The sequence below is a fragment of the Haliaeetus leucocephalus genome, unplaced genomic scaffold (assembly GCF_000737465.1).
Source record: "Haliaeetus leucocephalus isolate CR32 unplaced genomic scaffold, Haliaeetus_leucocephalus-4.0 Scaffold92, whole genome shotgun sequence".
In the NCBI taxonomy this organism is placed as follows: Eukaryota; Metazoa; Chordata; class Aves; order Accipitriformes; family Accipitridae; genus Haliaeetus; species Haliaeetus leucocephalus.
Genome location: NW_010972528.1, coordinates 3,091,941 through 3,116,638, shown reverse-complemented (window position 1 = coordinate 3,116,638; position 24,698 = coordinate 3,091,941). Strand labels below are relative to the sequence as shown.

The window sequence follows — 24,698 nt, the reverse complement described above, 5'->3', positions numbered from 1 at the left end:
GAGGTGCAGGAAGCCAATCGCTGCCAAGGGCCTGGCAGGACAGGGCGTTTCTCCATCAATATTTCACTGCCTCCACTCTCGCTGACCTCCAGGGCTGATGCCTTGACTAAATCTAAGTGACATTGCTGCTGAGTGAGAGTAGCAGTGATGGAGTTACTGCAAGCCTGCAGAGAGTGACGGCGGGGTGGACCCGCTCTGCAGCCTCAGTGTTGGAGATGATGCAGCACCCTTGCTTGCAATGCCTTCTTCCTGGAGTTGGTTGGAGCTTTCCTTTCCCCAAGCTCCCTGGGAGCCTGGCACTGAGCAGCCCTCGGGGGTTTGACCCACTGGTAGTAGGGGAGGTGTGAGGGGCTGCAGTTTCCCTTCCATGACGACATCTTACACCTTTCCCTTACCAAAAGTACGCCGCATCCTTCCCACAGCGCAACAACTAATTCAAGACGTGAACAGAGGGCACCTTCAGGTTGTGTGTGGGAGGCCACTCTTGTTTGCTGAGCTAGAGCGTAAATCCTGGGTCTTCACAGAAGCAGTGTTTTTGACAGCATTACCAGTCTATCATGGAGTATATTATGTCTTTATCAGCCTCCCGATGCTCATTCCAGTGTTCATACCTTGATGTACTCCCTGCCTGTGCTGACAGATTACTTTATCTCAAATTGCTTTCCCTCGAGGTGTCCTCTTTGAAATTTTTTTTGTGTCTGCAAATTTTAGGTGGGCCAATTAAGTTGGAAGAATAAATCTTGCTCATTAGCAATAAAAACTAAACAGCTTGGTCCTGTAGAATAAACCTTGGTGGGTAACACAGCTGATGTGATGTTCCATCAACGTGTTCGTGTACAAATAGTCATACTTTCTAGGAGTATCTAGGGGATTTAAAGCCCTAAAAAGTTCACTTAGTGAAGCCAGACATAAATACTTGCATTATTAACATTTCTTCCATTTCTTAATTATTTTTTTTTCTTCTTGCTCTGAGAGTTCATTGCAAGGTTGGTGGCTCCACAGAGCAGAGCACTGCAGATTGAGCCTTTATCTCACTTTAAGCTACATTTTACCTATTGTTTTTGCCTTCCTGTTCTCCCTCTGCCAGTTGTGCTTAGCAGGGTGGCGATCCCCCACAGGACCTTAAAATAGACATAGCTGCTCCTGCGTTAGACTCGATGTAATGTCTTTGTTTCAAAGTGGTGGGAACAGTAATAGAAGGATGTGGCGATGAAAGAAAAAAAAGCCAGAAATAATCAGCATCTAGAAAGAAAAGTACCTCATCTGGAGGTGCTCATGGGGAGTGAGGAGTTGGGGTGTCCAAGCCAGGAAAAGAGGAATATTTCATACTCTGGGCAGGGCATATTGTGCATGTCTGGGTGATGTGTGCCAAAGCCACGGGGCTTGCTGGGGTTCTGCTTGTCCTGCCTGGCTTTATTCTTTCTTCCCATAGACAAGCCATGACTGGCCGGCCCTTCAAAACCCATATTTAACCTCAATGAAGTCCATAAGTGTGGAGACAGGTAGGATTTCCCCCCAAAACTTCTAATTGCTCTAAAAAACTGAAGGTCAGCCCAAGAAGTAAGCAGTTTTGGAGTGGTCACAAGCTGTAATCCTAGCAGAGTTTTTATGACCCGCTCTTGAAGCTGGGACACAGTGACTCCAACCATTTGGGTCTGGCTTAAGCAGAGGGTGTTTGCCTCTGCTGAAGTACACCAGAAAGTCCAGCTTTGACTTTGCCCTATGCAGCCTAGGAAGAACTTTGGGCAAAAGAATGATTCATGTTCCTTAATTAAGCCATGTTCACTTAAATAGCACATTCTGCAATTCAATTTGTCTCTTGGGTTTCTTGTTTTGTGCAGCAGTTTCTCTTCTGATATTTTTTTTTTGTAATGATTTTGTGACCCAGAAAATAAGAGGTTCCATTTTACAGCTGACTCTGATCTGTCCTACTGGCGCTTTTATTCCCTCTGCAAGGAAATTTCTTTGTACAGCCCAAGTCCCTGCTCTTGCACAAAGTAATAGGGTCAGGTTTGAAGAGATGGTGAGAATGTTATCCCTTTTCTGCCCAGTTTATGAACGTGTTAATTTTTGGTAATTTATGGCCAAACCTGTGCTAGCAGCCATTTTTGGCAGGAACCTCTAAGATTTCAACTCCTACAGAAGCCTTCTGCTATTAATTGCATTGTGTCAGGGGACTACCTGTAAGCTGAGACTAGTCAGAAAAACAGCAGTTGTTTCTCCTGTCTTTCTCCCTGGCAAATTCTACTGTACTACACATTGCTGCAATTTTTTTTCTTCTGAAAGGGCTATCTGATTCCTCTCTGTGGGCTGTTCCTCCGCATTGTAGTTTTAAGTCTAAATATAATCTCCTTCCCACACAGGAAACTTGGTTTTTAAAAAAAAAATATTGTAAATAATTTGTTTCAGAAGTACAGAACTGTGAAACTTGGTTTAAGAGATATTATTGATGCTAGAGAAATTGGCTGGGCTGGTTGCATGGCTGTTGTAATTTTTTTTAATGGGTATTTTTCTTGCGTTGGATCTCTGTTGCTGGCTTTCTTCTGTGAGGGAGATGGGAGATGCTAGAACTGTTGGAAGCATTTTGTGTTACCTTTATTTTGCTAGCTAGCTCCTTTTCCAGCAGTTATTCCAAAGGCAACGACGTTGATACTCTACCTGGCGGTGGTTGTCCATTGTGTGGGTCTGGGAGAGGTAGGCAGAGTCTTGGGAAGAGTGAGCTCAGTAAAGCACCTGAATTGGCTCTTGGGGTGCTGGAGAGTGTGGTCCTGCCCTGTGCATGGGATTGAACATGGTCCTGGTGCTAAGGGCTTCACCCTTTCAAGTGGAACAACATGGTAAAAATGTTTCTCTCTCTTTCAATTCCAGATTTTCAGAAGAGCTGACAAAAATGGTAAGTCTGTACGCTCATATTTCACATTTCTTGATTGAACTTTTGTCAGTATTACCATTTTTCCTGATAGTAACATCTAACTGTTTACACATTCTTCAGTTTACTGGGTCTGACGCTGATATGGTCTAAGCATCAGAAAAGGTTTTGTTGTTTCTTTGGCTGAGATGTTCTTAGAACGAACGTGCTACTGGTGTGCAAGTTGGCTTAGCAAGATCCACCAGGTTTGGGGCTATTTCACAAAGAAGAACATAAAAATAAATTGCAGCTAAGTGATAAGTGAGGGTCCACCTCTCAGTAATCTTGGAATAGCTTTGCAAAACAGACCTAATCTGTGAATATTAGTAGTTTGGTTCCTGAAGGACTGGACACACATCAAGGAGCAACATGTATTGATGTGTGTTTTCAGTCTGTGCCTGCAGAAAGCTGAACAACTTCACTGAGCCTCGTCTTGTTCTTAGATGGGGAGTAACATGGAGGGGGTCTTCATTAAATGACTGGGGATCCTGAAAGAAGAGAGCTGCTCTGCTGTGAGATAACATAGTTATGGGAAAAAGAGGCAATGGGTCCAGTCCCAGGATCTCTCTCTACCGTGAAAAGAAATTTAATTTTAGCTGCTAGCTAAAATCCCAACAGCTAGTCTCCGTTCTTTCCCTGTTGTACAAGAAGGCAATTAAATATGCATCAAAACTGTGTGTGTTTGCAGAGGGACATGTGGGAGGGTTATGCAGAGGAGCATAGGGGAGTGTTCGGCTTTTCCCCACCAGATTTGAAAGAGAGATACCTGATTTCTGCAAGAGCTTGTAGATACATACGTTCACTGCCTCTAGGTAAGGCAGTGAAGGATGCTGTGAGCTGGCTGGCATATAAGCAGCAAATGCCCTGTTAACGTGCGTATTTGGTTACAACAACTGATACAGTAATAAGACATTGAAATTTGTTTGCTTGGGTAAGCTGAGCAGTTGTGCGATGGAAGGAGAATGCTGGGGGAGGGGGGTGGTATGGGGGGAGAGCACCCCAAATGCTGCTTACAGGGAAAAATGAATTTGTGCTCTTGACACCCAGACTGTCACACTTTACAGCCTCCTGAGCACTTAATTGTTGCGTAATTGGAGACCTGGAGGTTTTGTCTGATGAAATATTAGATGCTGCCTCTGAGAGATGCTGCCTGCTTGCTTTCTGCTGGCTGGTGTGCCTGCCCCATGGAGCTGAGTGCCAGGGTTGCCAGCTTGTGGCTTACCTGCCACTTGCTCTCCATCAGGAGAAGCCTGATGAGGTTTTTGGACTACAACTCTCAATGTCTTTGTTGCGTGCAGATAACAGGCTAAAATCTGTGCTTAGTTATTCCCATCTCAGTTTGAAGTTGAAAATGCCACTCCAAACTTCGACCTGTGAAACTGTTCCTTGCTAAACCTGTGTTTAACCTCCCTTCTGCCACAGCCTCCTTCCAGTTTCCAGGACAGCCTTTGCGTAGGGCAGCTGAAATCAAAAGCAGTGACTTTTCTTCTCAATAACAAATGTTACTCTGCTGAACAAAGCTTGAAAGGATGCACTTTAACGTATTGGCCTTGATGTAGTTATTTCCAGTGACTGCTTTTTGAGCTCTGCCAAATGATGCTGCGCTTTTGTTTTAGTCTTGATTAAATTTATAACAGCTGCAATGGGGCTGAAGAATTAGAACTTGAAATACAAAATCATGTCTTGGCTGTTGTGCCAATATTAAGGCTTTTCTAGGATGGGTGAGTGGAGCAGCTCAGAAGTTGCTTTTGAAGTTTTGGTATTCCCGGCTCACCGCAGCACAATGGAAGGACCTGCTGCCTGCCAGGGCCAGACACGTCTTTCCAACCCAGCCAAGAGGGCAAAGCTGTCATTTTGGTGGTTTTACCACGTCACGAGGTTGTGGGGGTTAAATTTCAGTACGGCTCTTGCCACAGGGACAGCTCTCTTGGTGTATTTGGTAGGTGCCAGTGGCAAGCCATGAATCCGTGTCTTGTGGCATGGGTGAAAACTTGGGGAAATGATGAAGCTTTGGACCTGCTTGGTCTGCGCTGGTGATGGGTCTCTGAGAAGAAAGACATACCTTTGGAAAGCTGGCGGCTTTTGCTGACCAGTTCCCTTGTTGTTGAAACCCATCCAAATCTCCTGTTTTTGCAACCTTTATACTCTGTTACTAATGACGGGCAAACACTCCCTCAGTGTTTTAGCATGAGTAACAGGTAAAAGCCAAATGAGGTGTTTCCATCAGCAAGAGCAAACCTGTTGTTTTTACCTCTGCCCCTCACCCTGGGAAAAATCTACCCAGCTCCTCTGTGGCTTTCTCCCTGGACGTTCCTTCCCTTTGTAAGGCTTGAGCAAGTGATCCATGCGGATAACGGGCAGGATCACTCCACTGCAGGTGGGCAGGAAGACAGCAAGCAGCTCAGGTACAGCGTGCCACTTAGAAGCATTTTCTTGTCCTGCTCAACCAACCAGTGGGAGTTTAGGTTTGAGCAAAGAAGCAGATTAATACCCCCGAGCTGACCTCAGGGTGTCCATCAGTCACCCTGGGCACCCAAACTCCTCTCCGTGGAACTGCTGTCCTGCCCAGCAGACGTACTCTCCTGGGGGCCAGATGGTCCGTAACGTAATGCCCATGGGGAGCATTGCTCATGGACAAGTAGTCTTTTTGGTTGGCCTTGCTGTGCAGACATGAAAAGGTGTTTGCCCCTTTGGAGGTATTCACCTGGATGCTGTTTGAACAACTTTATTCCATGTTAACCCGTAATATCCCAATTAAAACTCAAGCAGGGATGCTTGCATGGATCAGAAGAACTGGAGCTCTTCTTGTCTGGGTCACAAAATGTTAAAATGAGTGTGGATTGCCAGTGACATGTCTGCCACCCGGTAGCTGTTAATGCGTTGGGTGTAAAGGTGATGGGCTGACTTGTCAGGACCCAGAGTCAGCTTGGGCTGGTATGAATGGGCACCAGCAGGGCAAGCCTTACCCCGACATCTGGTGGTGAAATTGGTGGTCCGTTGTCAAAGATGGTGCTGGGCAAGAATTTGAACTGCTAAGGATGAGAGCTGTCGTGGCCAGGGTGCAGCAGGTCTGAGCTCTAGGCTTGCAGGGGGTTGAGGAGACCAACACTTCTGGGCATAGGCAGAAAAATGTGTGCCCCCCAGCCCTGGCGAGGCTGCTGGCTGCAATTGCTCTTCTGAAATTTGTCCTGCCTCTTTCTAACCCCAGATGGGCACTGCAGGGGGGGACAGTTGGCTCTGTTAATAAAGGCCAAACGTTCTCTGAAGAAAGAGTTGTCTCCATCTCTGGTTCCACTCTCATTACTTGCAATGCAGGTGACCTACAACTACATTGTTGGGACAACACAATGCGGTGCTCTCCGTGGGACTAATACTGCCAGGCAAACAGGATGCTGCCTTTTGCTTTTTATGACCTGGATGACAGGCTGTCACAAAGTAGTCTGGATTTAAGTGGCAGCTCTATCCCCATGTTGGTTCCTGCAAGACGAGGTGACCGAGCAGGTGTCAATCTCAGCGTGGCTGCTTTCCAGTCCCACTGGGTAGGGTTGTCCCTGTCATCTTGGGGCTGTCTTCTGAAGGACTGTATGTCCTGCAATGGTTTTCCCTATACTTTTCCAGTTGTTGCTTTTTTCTTGAGACATCTGCCAGTCGTGGTGGCCAGCTTCACCAGCCATTCGTATTTGCTGCTCTTCATAATTAGCTCAGTATGTTCCTCCGCAGCCTTTTGGGGGTATGGCTTCCCCTGGCCGCCCCTGCAGCTCACAGCAGCTGCTGCAGGAGACGTGCAAGAATATTTCCCTCGGTACAGCCTTCCCCGCAAGCTGTGGCTCAGAGGTTTCCAAAGCCGGAGGTGGTATCTTTGTATTTAATATCCCTACAGTTCTCTTTTTTTCACAATTTTGTCTTTGACATCCTGGCCTTTAATTTATTGATTTGCTGAAATTCAGTCTCTTGATGGCTTTACCTGGTACAGCCCCAAGGAACAGTAGAAGCATCAGCCTGCTGCTTGCATGTCTCACCGCAGGTGGCCTGTGTGCCGTACACAGCCCTCCGCTGAAAAATTAAAATCTTGCACTTCTCTATTTTTGTCAGAATCCCAGGAAGGTGCCCTGAGCCCTGGACAGGCTGCTGAAAACACAAGCTCACAGGTTCCCAAAATATTTTACTCTGTTAAGATTCTTTTGCTGTCTCCACACCTGCAGAGGTTCTTGTCCGGCAGGGACTTTGCTCTTCTTAATTAACCAGCTGAGACGACTCATTATCCAGTGCTGTGTGCTGGTGACATACTGGGGGAGCAAGCTCCCAGGGCAGGGAGTGCTGGCAGCTTTACCCAACCTGGCAACTCTTGCTTTCCTTAGCTGTGCTAAAGCCAGTCTTATAGACCTGTGTGGGAGCCCTATGGAAAGAGGGGGGGAAATCTGAAGAAAACTTCAGCTCTTGCCATCTAGTTTAACTAGAGCATCTCATGTAACTTTTGCCATCCAGAGGTCAGATGATTAAAGTGTCACCTAAAAAGCAAAGGAGTGATTGTAAGCTTAAGGAATTGTCTCATTTAATGTGCAGCTTCCTCTAGTCAAGAGGTCCTAAATTTGAAATCTTTTCAGCATCTTAAATTTTTTTTTTTTAAACTTTGTTTCCCCCCTGCCCCAGCATGGTAAAACTGGCATGTATTGTGTTAAAGCAACACGGCTTGTTCAGACACGGTAACTATGGAGCCTGATCGTGTGAATTTAAGAGCCTCTCCCTCCTTCCCTTCCTTCCAAAGCTCCTCGGCATAAATTGTTAATGCATGTAAAATTGGGTGTTCTTGGTGCAAGGTGCTAAAACACATTACTGTCCCTGCCATGTTCAGGTACTTGTATTAAGGTGATTTGATTCAGTGCCTACATGTACTAAGAGACCGTTAAAGAAGCAGCTCTTGCTCGTTAAAAGACATCTTGGTCTCCTGCCCCAGTGAAGTGAGATTCTGCCTCTAATGTGAGTTAAGTCCCCAACCTTTTCCCCATCAATAAGATCAAGCAGCTGGACTTACATCTATCTATACGATAAACTCAGCAAATGGTCTGGATAGCACACCTTGAAATGATGAGCACATTGGAGATAGCTGGATAAACTGGCAAATGGTCTGAAAAAAGGAAGAAGGGCTGGGGCGTAACCTTCTGACAGTGAATAATTCAGCTAACTCTAGTCATGCTTTGAAAGGGCATGGCTGTTAGTCATTCGAAATAATCTTTTTCTTCTGTGTAGGACTGTTTTTCCTTTCTCTGCTAATAAATCCACCTACTGTCTTGTAATCCTCCCAGTCGCAGTAAACAATACTTAATCATTTAATTGGCATGTGGTAGGAAAACAGAGGTATCTTGTTTTAGGCTGGTGAAGCAGAGCTGTCAATCATCTGAGTTATCTACTGTGTACTTTAATCCTCTCATTAGAAAGCTGTTAATCAATTATAAGTTAAATAGCCCAGGATTCTCCTTGAAAGGTTAAGACAGATATTTTGACAGAACAGCCTAATTGCTAACAATTCATTATAGAAATGTTGCTTCCCAAAACCTGGAGTTTTTATTATCTTGAAATCTCCAGTCACTGCAACTACCCAACTCCTGCATCTTGAGTGTAACGAAGTGGTTTAGTTTGGAGTTTTTGCCATAATTACTAGATGTCATTGATGGAAATGGCCTTTGGTCTGTCTCATCCATGGGGCTGGCTTGCTGGGCACTGGGGGTTAGGTGATTCCTCTGGATGTCTGCCATGGAAGAGGAGAGATGCAGAAGAAAATGTGCCAAACATTCTGTATATGGTTATAAAGCACCTACAGAAAATGGCAGGAGGAGCTAGTGGTGGCGCAGTATTGTACTTGACAATAACTAGGGATGAATTAGTATCATGGTTCTTGGCACCTTCCTGTTGCTGCTGTCTTTGTGACTTCTGCACCAAGAACTGGCCCAAACCGTTGTGCTTCTTCCTTGAATTTATCATATCTAGGGAAGGTGTGGATGGGAACAAAGCCATTCAACACATACTGTCTTAGATGGCTTCTGCTGTTATCAAAAATGAAATATAATGAAGTGTGAAAATGGATTAAACTAATTTAATTTATAAATTTAATGTAGAGATCTGGAGGGCAAATGCTGAGAGGAGTTTTTGGGTTTTAGTTGGTCTGCGTGGTCAGCTGAAGGCCTGTAGAGGACATAGCAGAGCTAATAAAGGAAAAAAGGAAGCATGAATGCAGCAGGAATAGGAAAGGGTTTCTTGGTTAAGAGCCATGAAGGGCAATGGAGTTGTGCCCATTCCTATCCCAGTAGGGCTTGTCCTTTAAATAGCTGCACACAAGATATCTGTTAGTCACTTAGGAGCTCATTAAAGGAGATTTATGCTGTTATTCTTTGTAAGTAAAGGTCTGCATATCCAGTGTTGCAAGCTTCCTAGCAAATTGCACTGCGAACAATGGGGGCACATATAGAGCTGCTGACAAGCAAGAAACATAAATGTCTTTGGACATCAGCATCATAACAAACTGGCTAAGGAGCCTGGTTTGCTGGCAGTGGAGTTGTGCCCTTGGCAGTAGACCAAGCTCCTCCTTTTACGTATAAACCAGCAGTGCTGCTCTGCTTGATGGCTTTGTGGCTGTAGTGCCCCGTATCACTGCTGTCCCCTTGGTCTGTGGAGCCCACAAGCTTCAAAAGCTGGAAAAAGACAGAAAAAGAAAACCAAGTAAAGAAAAAACTTCAGGGGCATCTCAGCCCCAGCTTATCATAGAATCATTTATGTTGGAAAAGACCTTTAAGATCATTGAGTCCAGCCATTAATCTAACACTGCTTGATACATTAAAGAACTGAGGCATGTCATGAGTGTTGCCTAAGTAGAAATTGGTCTTGTTAATCACCAGTATGCAAACGAAGAGCCTGAGGTTCTTCCATGGATCGGGTTTCTTTATTAAGAGATGGTGGTGGGAGAGCAGGGAAAGCCCTGGACCCTCAGCAGAGGGAGAGGGCTGAATGAGTCCTGGTGTGGTGGGTCTACAAAAGAGCATGTGGGTGAAGCTCAGGGCGATTTCCAGCCCTTCCCAAGTTCTCTGTGTCTGTCCTCTGTGTCTTGTTTGTAGGCAGATACTGTTCCTCTGAGTAAGGACTTTGGGGATCTGGGAAATGTGCAGGACTGTTAATGGTAATAGCTCTCAAAGTCTCACCCACGCTCTCCAGCCCCCACTTGGAGAAATTATTTTGATCACCTCTAATGAGCCCCGAACAGGAACAAAGGAGTGTTTGTCTGTGGATGTGCTTAGGGCCCAAATTCACAGCAACTGGACCCAGAGCACTGTGTAAATGTGTTGTTTTCCCCCTTTCACTCTGAGAGTGCCCCTCACTGAGCTCGAGTCATTGATACAGAAGTTGGGTCAAAAAGGGGTGAAAACACCTCTTCAGTTCTGGCAATGTGGGAACACGGGGAAATGCAGGAGAGAGAGAGGAGAAAGCTGGCACTGGTGAGCAGGTGGTCTCAAGACCCTGTTTTTACTGTTCGCTTTCAATGCTTTATGTCCTCGTGGGCTCCTTGTCTTCAGGGCTGCAGGTTAGAGGAGTCACTTCTGGGTCAGGAAAATGGGATTACAGTTTGAGAACAGCATTGCTATTGCAACATGTGCTAAATCTCATGTATTGCTTGCTTGGTGTCCTGTCTGTGGTGGTGGTTGTACTTTAGTCCTTTCCTTATTTTGGAAACCTAAGAAGCTGTCACTGTTCAGCTTGCTCACCCTGCCTGGGCCTGTCCCTTTTTTTTTTTTTTTTATAGCATCTGATTGCTGGGCAAAAACCTTTTGGAGTTGTTCTGAGATTAAAAATAGCAGGCATCTGTTATTAACTACCATCTTAATTTATTGAAACATTTTTAGAAAACTACTTGATTGGAATTTGGCATGGTAATTGTCCACAAGGTGGTTTTAAGGCTCGAAGTACTTATCTCCCTACCTTCCCCCATCAATTTGAGGCCCTTTTGGAAAATATGCTTGGACAGGACTTGAATGGTGGTAAGCAGCTGGGACTTCAAAAATATGGCACCCAAAGCATCATGGAAGAAAAATGAAGACATCATAGTTGTGGGTGCTTTTGTCAGATCTTAGAAAGATGCCAGGCTAGGACCATGATACCTCCATGTTATATATCAGATTAAAAAACCCCCAAACACCTAATAAGCCACCTGTTGCACACACAGCTCTTCTTTCTACAGCCACAGCTGTGCACGTATTTTGAAATTGTGCTTTTACTGTGAGCTCCCAGGAGCCACGCAGTCCCTGCCATAATGGGCTACCACTTATCAAAACCACTTATCTTCCAGACCTGGGTAATTACCTTCTGCATGGCTACTGCTCCTCAAGCACAGGGAAAACCTTGAGCTATTCATATCTCACTGGTGTGTCCAAATTAAATCATTAGTTCTAAGTGAGGATATTTAGAATACTTGCATAACAAAAACAGTATTGGCAACCACCCACGTATAAGTGGAAAAATGCAGTGATGAATCGGGTTTTCTATGTATGGATAAATCTGGTAGGTTCTTCCATGAGCAGATGACCAGTCTAAATGTATTTATCTTTTCTAAAAAATAAAGAAAAAAAGATTTGCATTTAGGTAGTCTACATTTCATGTGACAATCAAAAAGTACCTTATGAAACTGTGTAATGACCTTTACTTACAAGGAGAAAGTTTGAACATGTTTTCAGTTATTTGGACTCCTGTATCACTTCCTAGCTCCCTCTATCGTATGTTCAGTTATCCTTCCACATCCTTGCAAAGTTCACAGCACGTGGTTTTGAAGAGATGACATCTGTTTAAATTGAGACATGCTGTTCCCAAAATAATAAACAAACCTATCAACAGATGATGAATTTTGAGATAATGTAGAAAATGTGAAAGGTGGTTGCTGGCCATGCTTTACAGGCTGTCACTAGATGTGTCCAGAACTTCTGTCCACCCTTTAACCCTGTGAACTTAGGATTTGATTTTCATCACTGACTGGCTTGAAAGGGCACTTCTCAGCCGCTTGTGCCCTTTCAGGGCTGCTTTTTCTTTCGACAAAGATATGAAGGTATCTGGTGCACACTGTGTGCAGCAGAGGGGAAGAGCTGAGAGTTTTTAGGACCTGTTTTTCTTCTCATGTCACTTCTTGTTAGCAAATGCATGTTAGAATCAAGGGGTATTTTTATACTTTTTTTTGGCTGGACCACCTTAATTCTGCAGAGTAGACCTTGAATTGGGTGCATAGGGTTAGGACTTCATTAACAGCTGCATCCTCATGTGCTACAGGCTGACAGTTATGCAGCGGTCCAGTTTTAATCCAGGCCCACGGGTGGTTTGCCTAGTACAAGACTTAAGCCAAAGAAGGTTTGAGCTGGGCAAGGTTTGAATCCAGCCCAGAAACTCCCCCATGAACTCAATCCAATGATGTGGCCAGCACTTGAGCTTTAATTTCTGCAACAGAAACGCCCAGATCCCACCTATTTCTGCACAGCAGCAATTTATGGCCCATCGCTCTCTAAAATTGTTATTCCTGTCCTATTCCTAAAGCTTTTCCCTGCTGAGAGAGCAGGCTGCCAAAATAGAGGGTACCATGAAAGCCTTCATGGGTGGCAGGCCATGGAGGCACTATTGGTCCGAGTGTGACTGGTGCATGGTGGTGTGCAGGGAATGGGACTGGTGGGTTATCCACAGCTGGGAAAGTTGCTGTATTTAAACAGAGCGCTTGGCTTCTATGCAGCTGGCTTGCGGACACTTCAGTTGATATCTGATAGCTCAGGTGCCTGACTGGTATCGTGCAGAATGCCCTTTCCTCATTATTCAAGGTACAAATCGTTGCAGTGTTGGTGGCCATCACCTATGTCCTCGCCCTTTTGCTGTAAAACCTGCAGCTAGAATATCAAGCCAGACTTAAAGAAAAAATTTAAAAACCAGCGTCACCTAATATTTGGCCTTCTTCAGGTGTGCTTACCAACCTGCGGTACTTGCTGCCTTGTGACTGTAAAGCGTATTTGCATGTTGGTCCACCCCAGGGCTGTGCTGGCAGCTCCTGGCTGCCCTCTCTGCCCAGCACCTTCCCCTCTCGTGGCTGCTGAGCCTTTCTCTCCACTCTCTCTCAGAAATTCAGCTGCTGAGCGAAACCCGCGGTAAGAATCAATAACTGCTGTAACCTTCAAGGCTTTCTGGTGTTTTTGTGTTGACAATAAATGGATTTGAACCTCAAAGACAGTCAGATACCTAAACACATGGGCTTTCATACCTTCATGCTTTCTTATTAGGCCATATGTCAGTCCATCCAAAACTCATGGTGATGCTGACCTGAAGGGTTGTCTTCCTATGACCACTGTCTGGGCAGAAGTATCAGCCCTTGGGCCATCACTGACGTCTGCTCTCTGCTGGACCTCGCTAAGAGGGGTCAGACGTGGACGAGCAGGCTAGATCAAAGCTTTTGCATTGGAAACCACCTACCAGTCTGCCCCAGGCCTGCATTTCCAGCCTGACCCATCAATCGAACCTTCTTGCTGCATGTGTTTATCCCTGTTAGACGTTCAGGGTGGTCTGAGACCTGCCTGCCCACGAGCATTCTCCTGACATTCATCAAACCCCTCACCCTCAGGAAACATTGCTCCCTGTGCTTAGCAAATGCTGATCTGGCAGAGCAAAGAGGTGTCTGTGTTTGGGCTCTGACTCATTAATGCAATTGTGTTGCACTGGGAAGTAGGGCAGAGTAGCTGTGTTCAGCCTTTGAGGTGGGTTTTGTGCGTGCAATGGAGCCTGAGCATTTCTACAGGCAATGCTCTTTTTCTGCTGTATCTGTTCTCTTGCTTGGCTCCTCCTTTCAATTCCTTTAATACAGAGAGTTGGAGGCAAACATCAGTGCTCTGGTGTCCCCGAGAGACGTGGGGAGGGGACATCAAGCAGGGTTATTGCTTTAGCCCAGCAATTTGAGGCTGAATGTTTGATCTGGAGGGCAGTGTTTCCAAGCTCTCCCGCTTTGCTTTGAAGTGCACCAATTAAGGTTTGACATACAACGTAACCCAAAGAAGACAGGGTTTATTTTCTTCTTCTCTCCGTGGGTTGGGAGATGTGGGTTTTCTTCTGCAAACCTCATTAGAGACTTCAGGCTGGACAGGAGCGGAGGGGATATATTATTGTAACAGATTTAATGGCCTTGTTGCAAGTTGTGGAGGGTGGGAATAAGGGATCGTGGTTTCCCAAGGAGACTTTGAAAAGCCATTCAATTAGCTAAGAGGATTTTTAAAGATATTTCTTTCTGGAGCCAAAGTTGAGAGATTTAATTGGGGGCTACACAGCAAATGTGTCTACGTGGCATGATGACAGCCAGCAAAGGGCACTATGAAACATTTACGGAGCTACTACCTGCTGGCGATCCCTGGCCAAAGAATGTGAGCTTTATTGGTAGTGCCTTTAAAGTGGTGGTTCTTGTCCTGGCTTTTCTAGAGCATGGAAATTGCTGGGTGCTGCCAGCTGGCCCAGAGAGCCATGGCTGTAGCCGTCCTGAAGGCCATTTCAGTTGAAACATATTCATGTATTTTCCTTGCCGATGGGTCAGTCTTTGTGCAAAAACGGCCTTATGTCTCTCCCCTCTGAGTTCATGGCACAAACCCCAAACCCACTCCAGGCTCCTTGTCCGGGTCAGGTGCGGAGAATGTCCCTGTGGTCTGGCTCACCTGCAGCGCTTGCATCAGCAGGTAGCAACTGTCAAAGGGCAGAGAAAACCAAAATAGCAGGGCATCCTCGAGAGGTGAGAGCCATGGGTCTGCTGAGATGTGGCTGCACCAGGCACATCCGATACCTACTGATAGGAACACAAACTGTGCAGGTTTGGGCAGGGGGGAGCTTCCCCCATCGCAGCAAAGCTGTGACCTCGTGGAGATGTCACTATGTGCATTGGCCCAACTTTACCATAATGCCGTGCTCTGGTTTCAGGAGAGGAGGGTGTCTACAAGAAGGTCTCTTCTGTGTGGAAATGGCAGCACAAGGCAAAGGGAAGGCTCCAGCTATAATGGCAAGCCAGAGAACTGATGGATGTTGAGGGCTTAACACCTAGGGTTCTTTTTGATCTGTCTCATTAATATCTGATGTTGCTGTACCCGGGAAGCTTTTCAAAGTAAATCCAGCAAATCAATATTCCTCCCGCTAAATTCTTCATGGGTTTTTTGGCCAAGGTGAAATTTTAAAGTGCTTGGAAAGGACTTTTGCAACTTGGCTGGCTGTTAGTTTCCTGGCAGGTTAAACATGTGCAACTGACTGCAGGCTTTGGGGACTCGGCTGATGCGTAGCAGTGACCATGGGACATGGCTTGGGTGCAGGGACAAGTTCCCAGGGTGGACATTGGCATTTTGAGTGTTGGGAATTGAACCCTACAAAATGTGGTAGACTCCGAGCACCTCGTGTACCTCTCCTTTGGCAGCTCATCTCTCATGCGGGACAGACAACTTGCTGCTTTCTTGTGCATCAAAGCTGGGTGTAGCTCTGGTTTGAGGATCTTAAATCCTTGTGATATGTAGTTTCACTGCTAGGTGTTAGTCTGAAGGATCTTAGCTGCTCCTCCCAGCTCTGAATTACCATCCTTGCTGCCCGTATGTGTCCCTTAACAGTGGGACGTCATACAGGGCAGTGAGGACCTCGCCAGGCACTGGAGCCCATGGTGCACTCCACACCTGCCTGCCCTGAAATTGTCCTTGCAAAATCTGAGCCCCTTTGCCATAATTGAGCTTTAAAAAGGCTTGGTTTTTTCCTGCTGCCATGGTGGGAGGGTGTCACCACTGCAAGTGTTTCCCAAACTGCGTTCAAAGGCACAAGGTGGCTGTGAGATGACTTTATGCAAAGCTTGTTAGTGTTAAATGAATTTCCCTTGGAAGCACTTATGCATGATGCTGCCTTTGGTGGAGTGGTGTTACAGCCTGCATGTTTTAACTTGTTTTAAACTGGATCAGTGATGTGGTTTGTGTGTGCTCTCGGTGTCACTCATTCATAATACAAGGTGTAGTGTGGCAGTGGCAATACACACCCAGATGGAGGTGACCAACACGTAGGAACTCCTTAAAATGCCTTTGCCACCACCACAGGCATCTTGTGTGACCCCCAGCTTGCATTTTTTCTCTTGCCTCCTCACCTAAATCGTACTTACATCTTCCATCGCTGCTTTTCTCTCTTGGTAGCAGGACTTGCCTGTGTTTGCCTTTCAGTTTAATCCCTGGGAAGTTCCCTCAGGGGCAGCGGAGCAGATCCTGCGTGGGGGAAGATCACTGCTTTTGCCTCCTGCCCCAGTGCTTGCATGCCTTCCTCCACTCTCGGCGGTGTGGGAGCAAGGGGCAGCACTGGGCTCTGGCATCACTTTTAATTAGTTATCTTCTGCAGATCAGCTGTATTTATTGAAGATGGTTTATTATAGCTGTTAAAATTAAATAAGGCAAAAATTGAATCCAGAACAAATACACTACTGTAAGTAATCCTTATAATTTGCTAGCAATTTTTGCCAGACAACTGTGAGAAAATATGTTCTGGCAGCCTGTGTTCAGGCAATTGGCCAGGAACAGCTATAAATCATGTGTATCTTTTTCTTCCTATTATCTTTCTCACTCTTTTAAAATCCATGGGTTACCAGATAATATATGTTAGAGAGAGAGCAATAAGTATCTTACTGACTTGCAGTGGGGAAAGAAAAGTCTGAAGCTAAAACAATGATACATCCAGGTCTGTTACTCCCAACAAGTACAATCTGGGAGACAGGAATAGCTGAATTTTTTCCTGGGAGGATATGTGAAAATGGATGTTCACAGACATGAGATGCTGGAGCCCGAGTGTCTTTGGTTTCATGCTTGGTTGTCTGCACTGTGGGAAGGTAGTGTCTTGCTCTGGAAAAAGCGTGCAGTGCTTTCCAAAAGCTTAACAGGTGGAAATAATTAAAAATTATTTTTAGAGTGGAAATTTCTCTTCTCTGACCCTGCTGCAGCCTCAGTGCAGAGGGGGCAACCTGTCTGCGTGCCGGCCGAGTCCCAGCCGGAGCTCAGCTGCGAGGGAAGAGGCTCTGGCCGCACTCCTGCTGCTGCTCAGCAGAACATGAAAGGGCTGGTACATGCTGGGCTCGGGTTCGAGAAACAGCTCAGCCCAGGCTTTGAGTTTGGACCTGAGATCGGTTCCTGCTGCCAAGTTTCTGCCTTAATTAGGTACTGGTATTGAGGCACCCAGCCTGACACAGCACAGACGCAAGTAGTTTCAGCCCTCTTGTTACCCATTGCTTCCTAACCTCCGTCTGTGAAAGGGGCCAGATTTTGGGACGCTGCTATCAGTAACGATCAGAGTGGGTTGCTTTCGGGTGCTTCTGGTGCTTGGCATGTGAACATGGGATTTCTGTTCCTTAAGCCAAAATAATTGACTCCAGGACCCCGCAGAGCCTGTGTATTCTTTAGGCACATGGTGGTTCGGTTATGTATTGCTCTGCTGTGCTGGCACCGAAACACAGGTTTGCACCTGGTCCACTAATAAAAATAAGTACGCTGAGACTTATTTTCCTTTCCAAAGTATTTTCTGTTCATCATGGAGATGTTACTTTTCCAGCTGGCTTTCAAACATGCTACGCTGTTAAGCAAGGCTGGTTTTCCTTCCTCGCCTTTGTAGTACCATCAGTTGCTTGCTTTGTTTCCTTACACCTCCCTCCCTGGTTTCTAAAAAAGGTTGAATTAATATTGGCAAATAGTTCAAGATTAACCAAAATCAGTTATTTACATTAATAGGCTCTTCACAGTATAATACACTTTCTGCTTTCTTAATCCATAATGCAACACACTTGTAAGGAATTAATATCTGATGCCACTTAGTGGTTTGTTGTTCCCAATAGAGCACGGAGGGATTACTTTTGGCTCTGTGGGAGATAAATGGGGCAATCCTCACTTCTGGCAGGCAGGAGCCGGCGCAGACCTGCCTTGGCAGTGTGCTGCTGGCTTCCTTGGCACTGGCACCGGCTTCAGGTAGCAAATGTGCAACACTCACCAGCTCTTGTGACTTCCCTGTGGGGTGGGATAAGAGGAAAGGAAGGATGGAGCGGCAGGAAGGGACCATGCATGAATCTGAAATGCTTCTGCCTGGGAAAGCTGGGTGATGGGAAGGCACAGCTTGCCTGGCTGGGTTTCAAACTGGAGACCAGGAGTAGGAGATGGGGGACATGAGTCTGTCCCTGGCTTTATGGAGTTCAGCCCTTGGTTCTATGCAAACATAGCCACGTGCAAATTTGTCATGTTATACTTTTGTAGCTGGAGAGATAGTGGTATCAATTAATACGCTTGGTATGTGTTAAACAGTGGGGAAAAAAAGTGTGTACTATAAAGGGAAGTACTTGCACAAGACTGTAAAACCAAGATGAAATATTTATATTTTTCAAAGAAAGGAACCAGCCTTGTTTCCTCTCCCCTGCATCCTGTAATCTAGTTGTTGGAAAACAGCAGGGTTTAGATCTTGCAAAAGGAATTCCTAAGTTTTAAACCAGAGGGGAAAATGGTTTTGTAGCATTTAACTGGAAGAATTAACTGAAAAGAAGTTACAGAAGTGGGACTGTGCGTAGTAAGGAATATTAAATCCTTATATAATGAGCATTGTGAGCAGACGAAGTGATAAACGCTGAGATCTTGGGGAGATGAGGGGGAAAAGAAAACTTAGCAGTGGGGGATGTTCTTGCAAAGCATCATCTGCAAAGGTGACTCGAGCAGGACACAGCCACTTACAACTTTTCAAAACCAGTTGTTGCTTTCTAAATGAGGAACCTGACACTTTAAAGGTCAGCAGCCAAGGAGAGAGTGACCCCTGTTAAGCAAATGCAATCAGAGACTGTGCTTGCTGGTTTGCCATGTCCTTCACATCAAGGTACAGTGTTGCCTAATTGCCTGGGGAGACAATTTCTGTAGATATTTCCTAAAAAGACAGATTTGCAGTACCCAAATGAGGGAGGATACCTGCTATTTTTCCCATTTCTCCTTCCTCTAGGAGAGCTGATAAGGGGGCAGTGGGCAAAGAGACACCTCATGGGAGTTTGAGGGTGGCTTTGGGTAGAGGAGGTGGAAGCAGAAGGTGTCTGTTGGCAGGGGAGACCTCTCTGCAGACCAAAGCAGCAGTTAACAGCAGAGATACACCCTGCCTTGCTAACACCCCAGGGCCATGGGGTGATGTGTCCCATGGTGGCATCTCAGTATGTCCCTGCCCCGTCCCAGCAGGGCAAGCTCTCCCCAGCTGCAGCCTCCCGCAGCTGAAGGCTCGGGCTCTTCAGCTCAAAACCCAGCTGGGAGCTGGCTATAGCCAGAGGAAAGATTAGCTGGGAGAACAGATTGGCATTTTTTTTAAATATCAAGAACCTTAAACTGTGGGTCACTGGAGCCACTCGCTTCCTTCCCATGTGCTTTTTCTGAAGACCCATGCTGAACTGAGCTAATGTATTCATACAGTGAAAGACCGAATAACCAAGGCAACATAAAAGAAAGCAGTTTTCTTATATTCATAAGTCAGTACAGAACAGGACTGGGCCATTGCAGTGTAACACAAGTAGGTTTTTTTTCCTTTTACCTCCCTTCTTCTACAAATTTGGTATTCAAGTTTTAAGCCTGCAGTATTTATTTCTTTGCTCTGATGCTTGGATGTTGGGACTGCTAAACCTTTGAATTATCAACATGCTGACCATTTTGATCCTGTTATAAAACAGGAATGAGGATTAAATGTTTCTCACAGCACTGCTGTTGCAGGACTCGGCGCAGATTCATAGAGGCTGATCTTGCGGTAGGAGCCACATTGTTCTGTAGAACAAACATCCCACCAGACTTTGGCAGGTAGGAAACCACCGAGCCAAAAGCACATTAGTGTGCTCCATGAGAGAGACAGATGAGGTTTGGAATTAGCTTCTCTTTAATTAGGATGAAAATAGCAGGAAAGAGCAAATGTTGTGTTATCCCCCATGCCACATATCATCTGAGCCCTCAGTCAGAGTTTTCCTATGGATGCACGACACCAAACCCTGCAGCACCCTGGTCTTCCTCAGCCAGACCTTGCTCTTTGCTGGGAGGTTTGCCAAGGTTTCCTTGAAGGGAAACGGCATCACAGGTCACCCTCAGATGGGCTCAGCGGGGTTTGCTGGGACAAAGTGGGCAGTGCAGCACCTGTGGTCTGCTTGGCCAGTGCTACCTCCTTCTGCTTGAGGTTTTACAGGAGGTCTGACCAGCACCATGACCCTCACCAACACCAATGTTTTTGTAAAAACGGTTTTGTTTCCTAAATCCCAGATTATTCTTATGTCTTTTTTTTTGTGTGTGTGTATGTAAATAAGACACAAACCTTTCAAGCTTACATATGTACAATGAGGAAAACAGGTCCCTAAGGACAGGGGGTGGCTCAGAAATCCTGTTAACTTCACCCGTAGCTTTGTGCATTGAACCGGTCTAGAAATCCAGCTTGTGCTAAGAGTTTGGAAATGCAAGTGAATTTAGTGGGTTTCCTGCAGGCAAAGGAGAGCCTGGAGAGAGCTGTGCTCCTCTGAGGCTACGATGATGTTCCTCTGCTTTCTGAGAAGCTTTTCCATGACAGGTTTGGCAGTGACATGTGAGCTGTTAGTGCTGGAGACAGAAAACATCTCTGTAAACTGCTGCTTTGATGAAGATCTTAGATGAGCCTTCTCCTGCACCAGCATGCTTATTGCTTCAAATGGGTCCAATCTCTGCTAATAAATCATCTCCACACGAGGAGGCTTTGATTGAACATCACAGGAGATGTCACCAAGGGCTGAACGTAACATTTTCTATTCCATTAGCTAAAGCTAGTAACGTTGAGTATTTCAAAGAAATACAGTGCTCCCTCAAGCGTCTCTATCGCCAAGCCAGGCAACCAGCAGTGAAATCTCCATGTGCAGAATGACTCCTGATTTTTCTTTCTTGGTTGCTTGGTTATCTTTACTCCTGTTGCAAGTCCCAAGCAGAATGGAGCAGGACTGTGCTCCCCATCTCAGGGCTCCCCAGCTTTGGGAAAAAAATATCAGCAATTTGGATTTCCTATGAGTAGCCAGTACAACATTTCCTGGGACGGCACTTCAGTGAAATCTAGATGCTGCTGGGTTTTGGTGGAATTTTTTGTGGGTTTTTGTTTTATTTTGTTTTTAAACTACAAAAGGACTTTGATGATTTTGTTACCAGAGCTTGGGGGAGAAGAAGAAAGCTTGAAGGAGTCTGTTTTATCTTGTAAACTCTTGAGCATCACCGTAAGTGCTGGAGGCCCTCAGTGCTGCCACACTCCTGTGTTAATTTGATTCTGCTGAAAGCAGAAGGTGGTTCACTCTTCACCCTTATGTCAAACAAGTTGTGTATCTTGACTTTTGTGGCCAGCATTCCCCTTTTCCTCCTCGTTCAGGACAATGCGTTGGTTTCCCAGCTGGTTGCTCATGCCAGCCTCCATTGCTTCCCCATCTGCTCTCCAGCCGTCACCTTCATGCTTCTTAAGACCTTAAAGAGAAAAGAAGGGAAGAGAGCAGCAGTTCCCTCTGCAGAGGCTGCAAACAGTGCTGTGCTGGTGGGTTTGGACATGCCGATACAAGCAGTGTTGCTCTGTGTTCCCATGGGTGCATCACTTGAATCCGGGTTAAACCTGGATGGTGGCTCGGGGAGCTTTGCATCACAGAGGTCTGTGGCAGGGTCTGGCAGCATCTCCCTGTGCTGCCCGTGTGCCGTCCCCGTGGGATCTGGCTGATCCTAGGTTATCGGTCACACTGGGAAAGGCTGCACACTGCTGCTGCTGCAGGTCGCATAGCTGCAGTGGATGCTGCTGAGATGGCGTGGAGACAATGTGGATTCAGCAAAAGCTAAGTAGCACACGGCATTAAAAATTCACAAAGGCTTCTCTGAAACCCGCTCTCCCAGAGAAGGGTTTTAATGAGCTGCAGCAGGTCTGAGTGAGAGAGTCGGGGGGACCCTTCCCCAGCGCTGTGTTAGGAAACAGCCCCCGTGCATTGGTCACCCCCGTCGGTTTATGCATTTATGGTTCTCAATTTTCAATGAAAAACCACACCAGAGGGTTTTTCTCTTTTTTACACGCTTAGGAACTCAGTGAAAACTTAGCCAGGTTTGCTGTGGAAAAGTAAAGTAAAAATTGAGAGGCTGTTGTCAGTGTTCAAGGGAAAATGTTAGGATTAAATTGAAGCAAAACTTGATATACTCTGGGATTTTCAAATCTTCCTTTGAAAGCTTTCTTTAAGAAAAGAAGGCAGGTGACCCCATTTTCTCCTGGAAAAAACAAAACAAAACAAAACAAAACAAACTTGCAGGCTTTTTTCCAATAGCTTTGTCCTTCAAATACTTTTTTTCCTCATCTTAGATTTTGCCAAATCAAAGCGGGCTGGGCTGAACCGCAGCAGCTGGGATGCTGGAGACAGGGGCTGAAAGGAATTGACTGTGAGATGGTGAGATGGGGAGGTCAGGGGTTCTTCAAAACAAGAGTCTTCAGTTGGAACACAACTTCCCCTCTGCCTTTCGTGCCGATACTAACAGGCTCTGGCTGCTTTTGCTATTAAATCTTGACTGGAGCACATGAAACAGGCGCTTTGGGGATGCTCTGCCTCAGCCTTTTGCTGTGCTGCGCCGTGACCTACTTGTTAAACCAGCGCCCGTTTGGGTGGGTCGAGGGGTAGGCTTTTGCTGTGCAGCTCGATGCTGCAGTGCCTCTTGTTCTTATTTTATTCGTCACTTGTGTAAATTTATATTTTTTCATTTGTACTTTATTCTCTACAACGTGGGGCTATGTGGAAAACCCAGCAAAATATCTTTCCCTTCCCTTAAAACCAAAAAGCCTGATAAGAGTCCTGTTATTTTTTTTTAACCTACTTTTGAAATAAACCACCACAAAAAATAAACAGAAAAGATATTAATGCTGCAGCTTTGTTAAAAGCTAGTTGCAGAAGTATGTGGTTAAAGATGTGCTTGTTTCATTCGCTGGAGCAGAAAAATGTATTTAGGGTTTTTTTCTTTGCAATCTTTTCAGAACAGATGCGCCTTCCCTGCAGGATTGTTCTGCTTCTGTGCTGCTCAGCTGGTTTGCTGAAGCAAACGGATGAAAGACTGTGGAAAAAATCTACATTGTTTGCTTTAGAGATGTTAAGTATCTTTGACAGGGCTGAGACACCCATCCTGCCCTGGACAAATAGCTGGAGACACTCAGCGTAGGGCTTACATTTTTTTCTGAGAAAATAAATGAGAAATGCAGAAGCTTATTACGTGGGAGCATAAAATTAAAGCAACTGTGCTGGACTGAGCGAGGTTTTGCTTGGCTGCTCTCCCCGTGCAACAACAGGGGGACGGGACAGGCAGCGCTGGAGACCCGCAGGAGCATCCTGTGGGGAGGGACCGCTCTGGCTGTCCTTTATATCGGGTCCTGAAGCAAAGATTACCCCCAAAAAAGAAGTTTCTGGAGGAGATTTGGCTGTTAGCAAAGGAGTTGCTCAGAGAGGGACTATCAAACATGAGCAGCAGTTTGGTTTAAAGCCTGAAACTTCTTTTTTCAATGGGAATTTTGAGACCATTGAGTTTCAAGAAGCAAAATGTTCGTATTGCGAGAGATCAGTGTTGTAGGCTTATGCCTGGACTTCACAGTTCAGGGCTTAAGACGAGGAAGCAAGTTACTAATTATGCAGGTTCTGATTTGCTATTCAAGTACCTATTCAGTCCTGGCACAAGGAGCTGGAGGTCCTATATGCTGCCAATGATAATGCAGTAGGGTAACTTTTTCTGCCTTTTGAGAATGTAAATGAGGTATCTGCTTTTCAAGCTAGTTTAATTTGGCGCCTTCATCTCTGTGCAGCTCGTTAGCTGAATGGAAAACTGTTGATGCTGCCAATGCAATCTGGATATTGTTTCATGGGACTGCAGAAAGCTATGAGTTTGTAGCTCTCTAATCCGCAGTAATTTGCTGCTAATTTGACAACAGTCAACAACTCCAATGGCTACCACATCAAAACAGCCACGATGCCACTGCCTTCCTCTTACCAGTGGTAGTAAAAGGTCATTTCTAGCAGTGCCTTTCATCTGCTGCAAGGGTTTTACTAAGCACAGAATAATGCCTATTTTACAAGGGGGAAACAAAATCACAGCATGACTGTTGCCAATGACAGAAACCAGGTGAGATTTCAGACTTGCCTGCGGCTGAGTGGCTCATTTCTGACATGGAGAGACCCCTCCATCCCCCAGGGACCCGGTGCAGCCGTTGTACCCTGCAGGCTGGTTCTGGCTCTTACACTAAATCCTTCAGGTAAGTTGAAATGCAACTTCTGCTATCATAGATCAGGAAATCCAACAAGATGTTATAGTTGCGTTCATTGCAATTTTTTTAACTGAGCACTCCGCTTCCCCAGCAAGGGCAGCAGCTGAAAGGCCACCCGTAGCTCCTGCCCAGGCTGTCCTTGGGAGAGGCCAGCACCATGGCACGGCCGCAGCCGTCCCGCTGAGCAGCTCGGCAGGAGCTGGCAGCAGCACCGGCTCTGCTGGTGACACCGTGCTGCGTCCGTGTTGAGTGTGGTGTTGCAAGCCCTGCCAAGAACAGCCTAAAACCCCAGGGAGGTCCTCTCCCTGCCTTGCCCTGGCCACACCAGGACCACTCTTTTGAGGGGCAACACCATGCATTTTCATAAATTTCTCCTCTTTTGCTTAAACACTTGCCTCTTCCTTTTTTTTGAAGCCGAGTGCTGGGTGTAATGAGCTGAAAACAGAGCAAACGCTACCCTGGTCCTCTGAAATATTCA

The 24,698-nt window shown here is 45.9% G+C and overlaps 1 protein-coding gene across 1 annotated transcript in view; it reads left to right on the top strand.

The window, feature by feature from the left end:
- The window catches only part of NECAB2 (N-terminal EF-hand calcium binding protein 2), an 86,292-nt gene that overhangs the window by 7,077 nt on the left and 54,517 nt on the right, over nucleotides 1–24,698 (top strand). Inside the window, exon 2 of the mRNA XM_010584623.1 lies at nucleotides 2,869–2,893. Within this exon, the coding sequence (XP_010582925.1) occupies nucleotides 2,869–2,893 (25 nt within the window). The remainder of the gene's footprint in view (nucleotides 1–2,868; nucleotides 2,894–24,698) is intronic.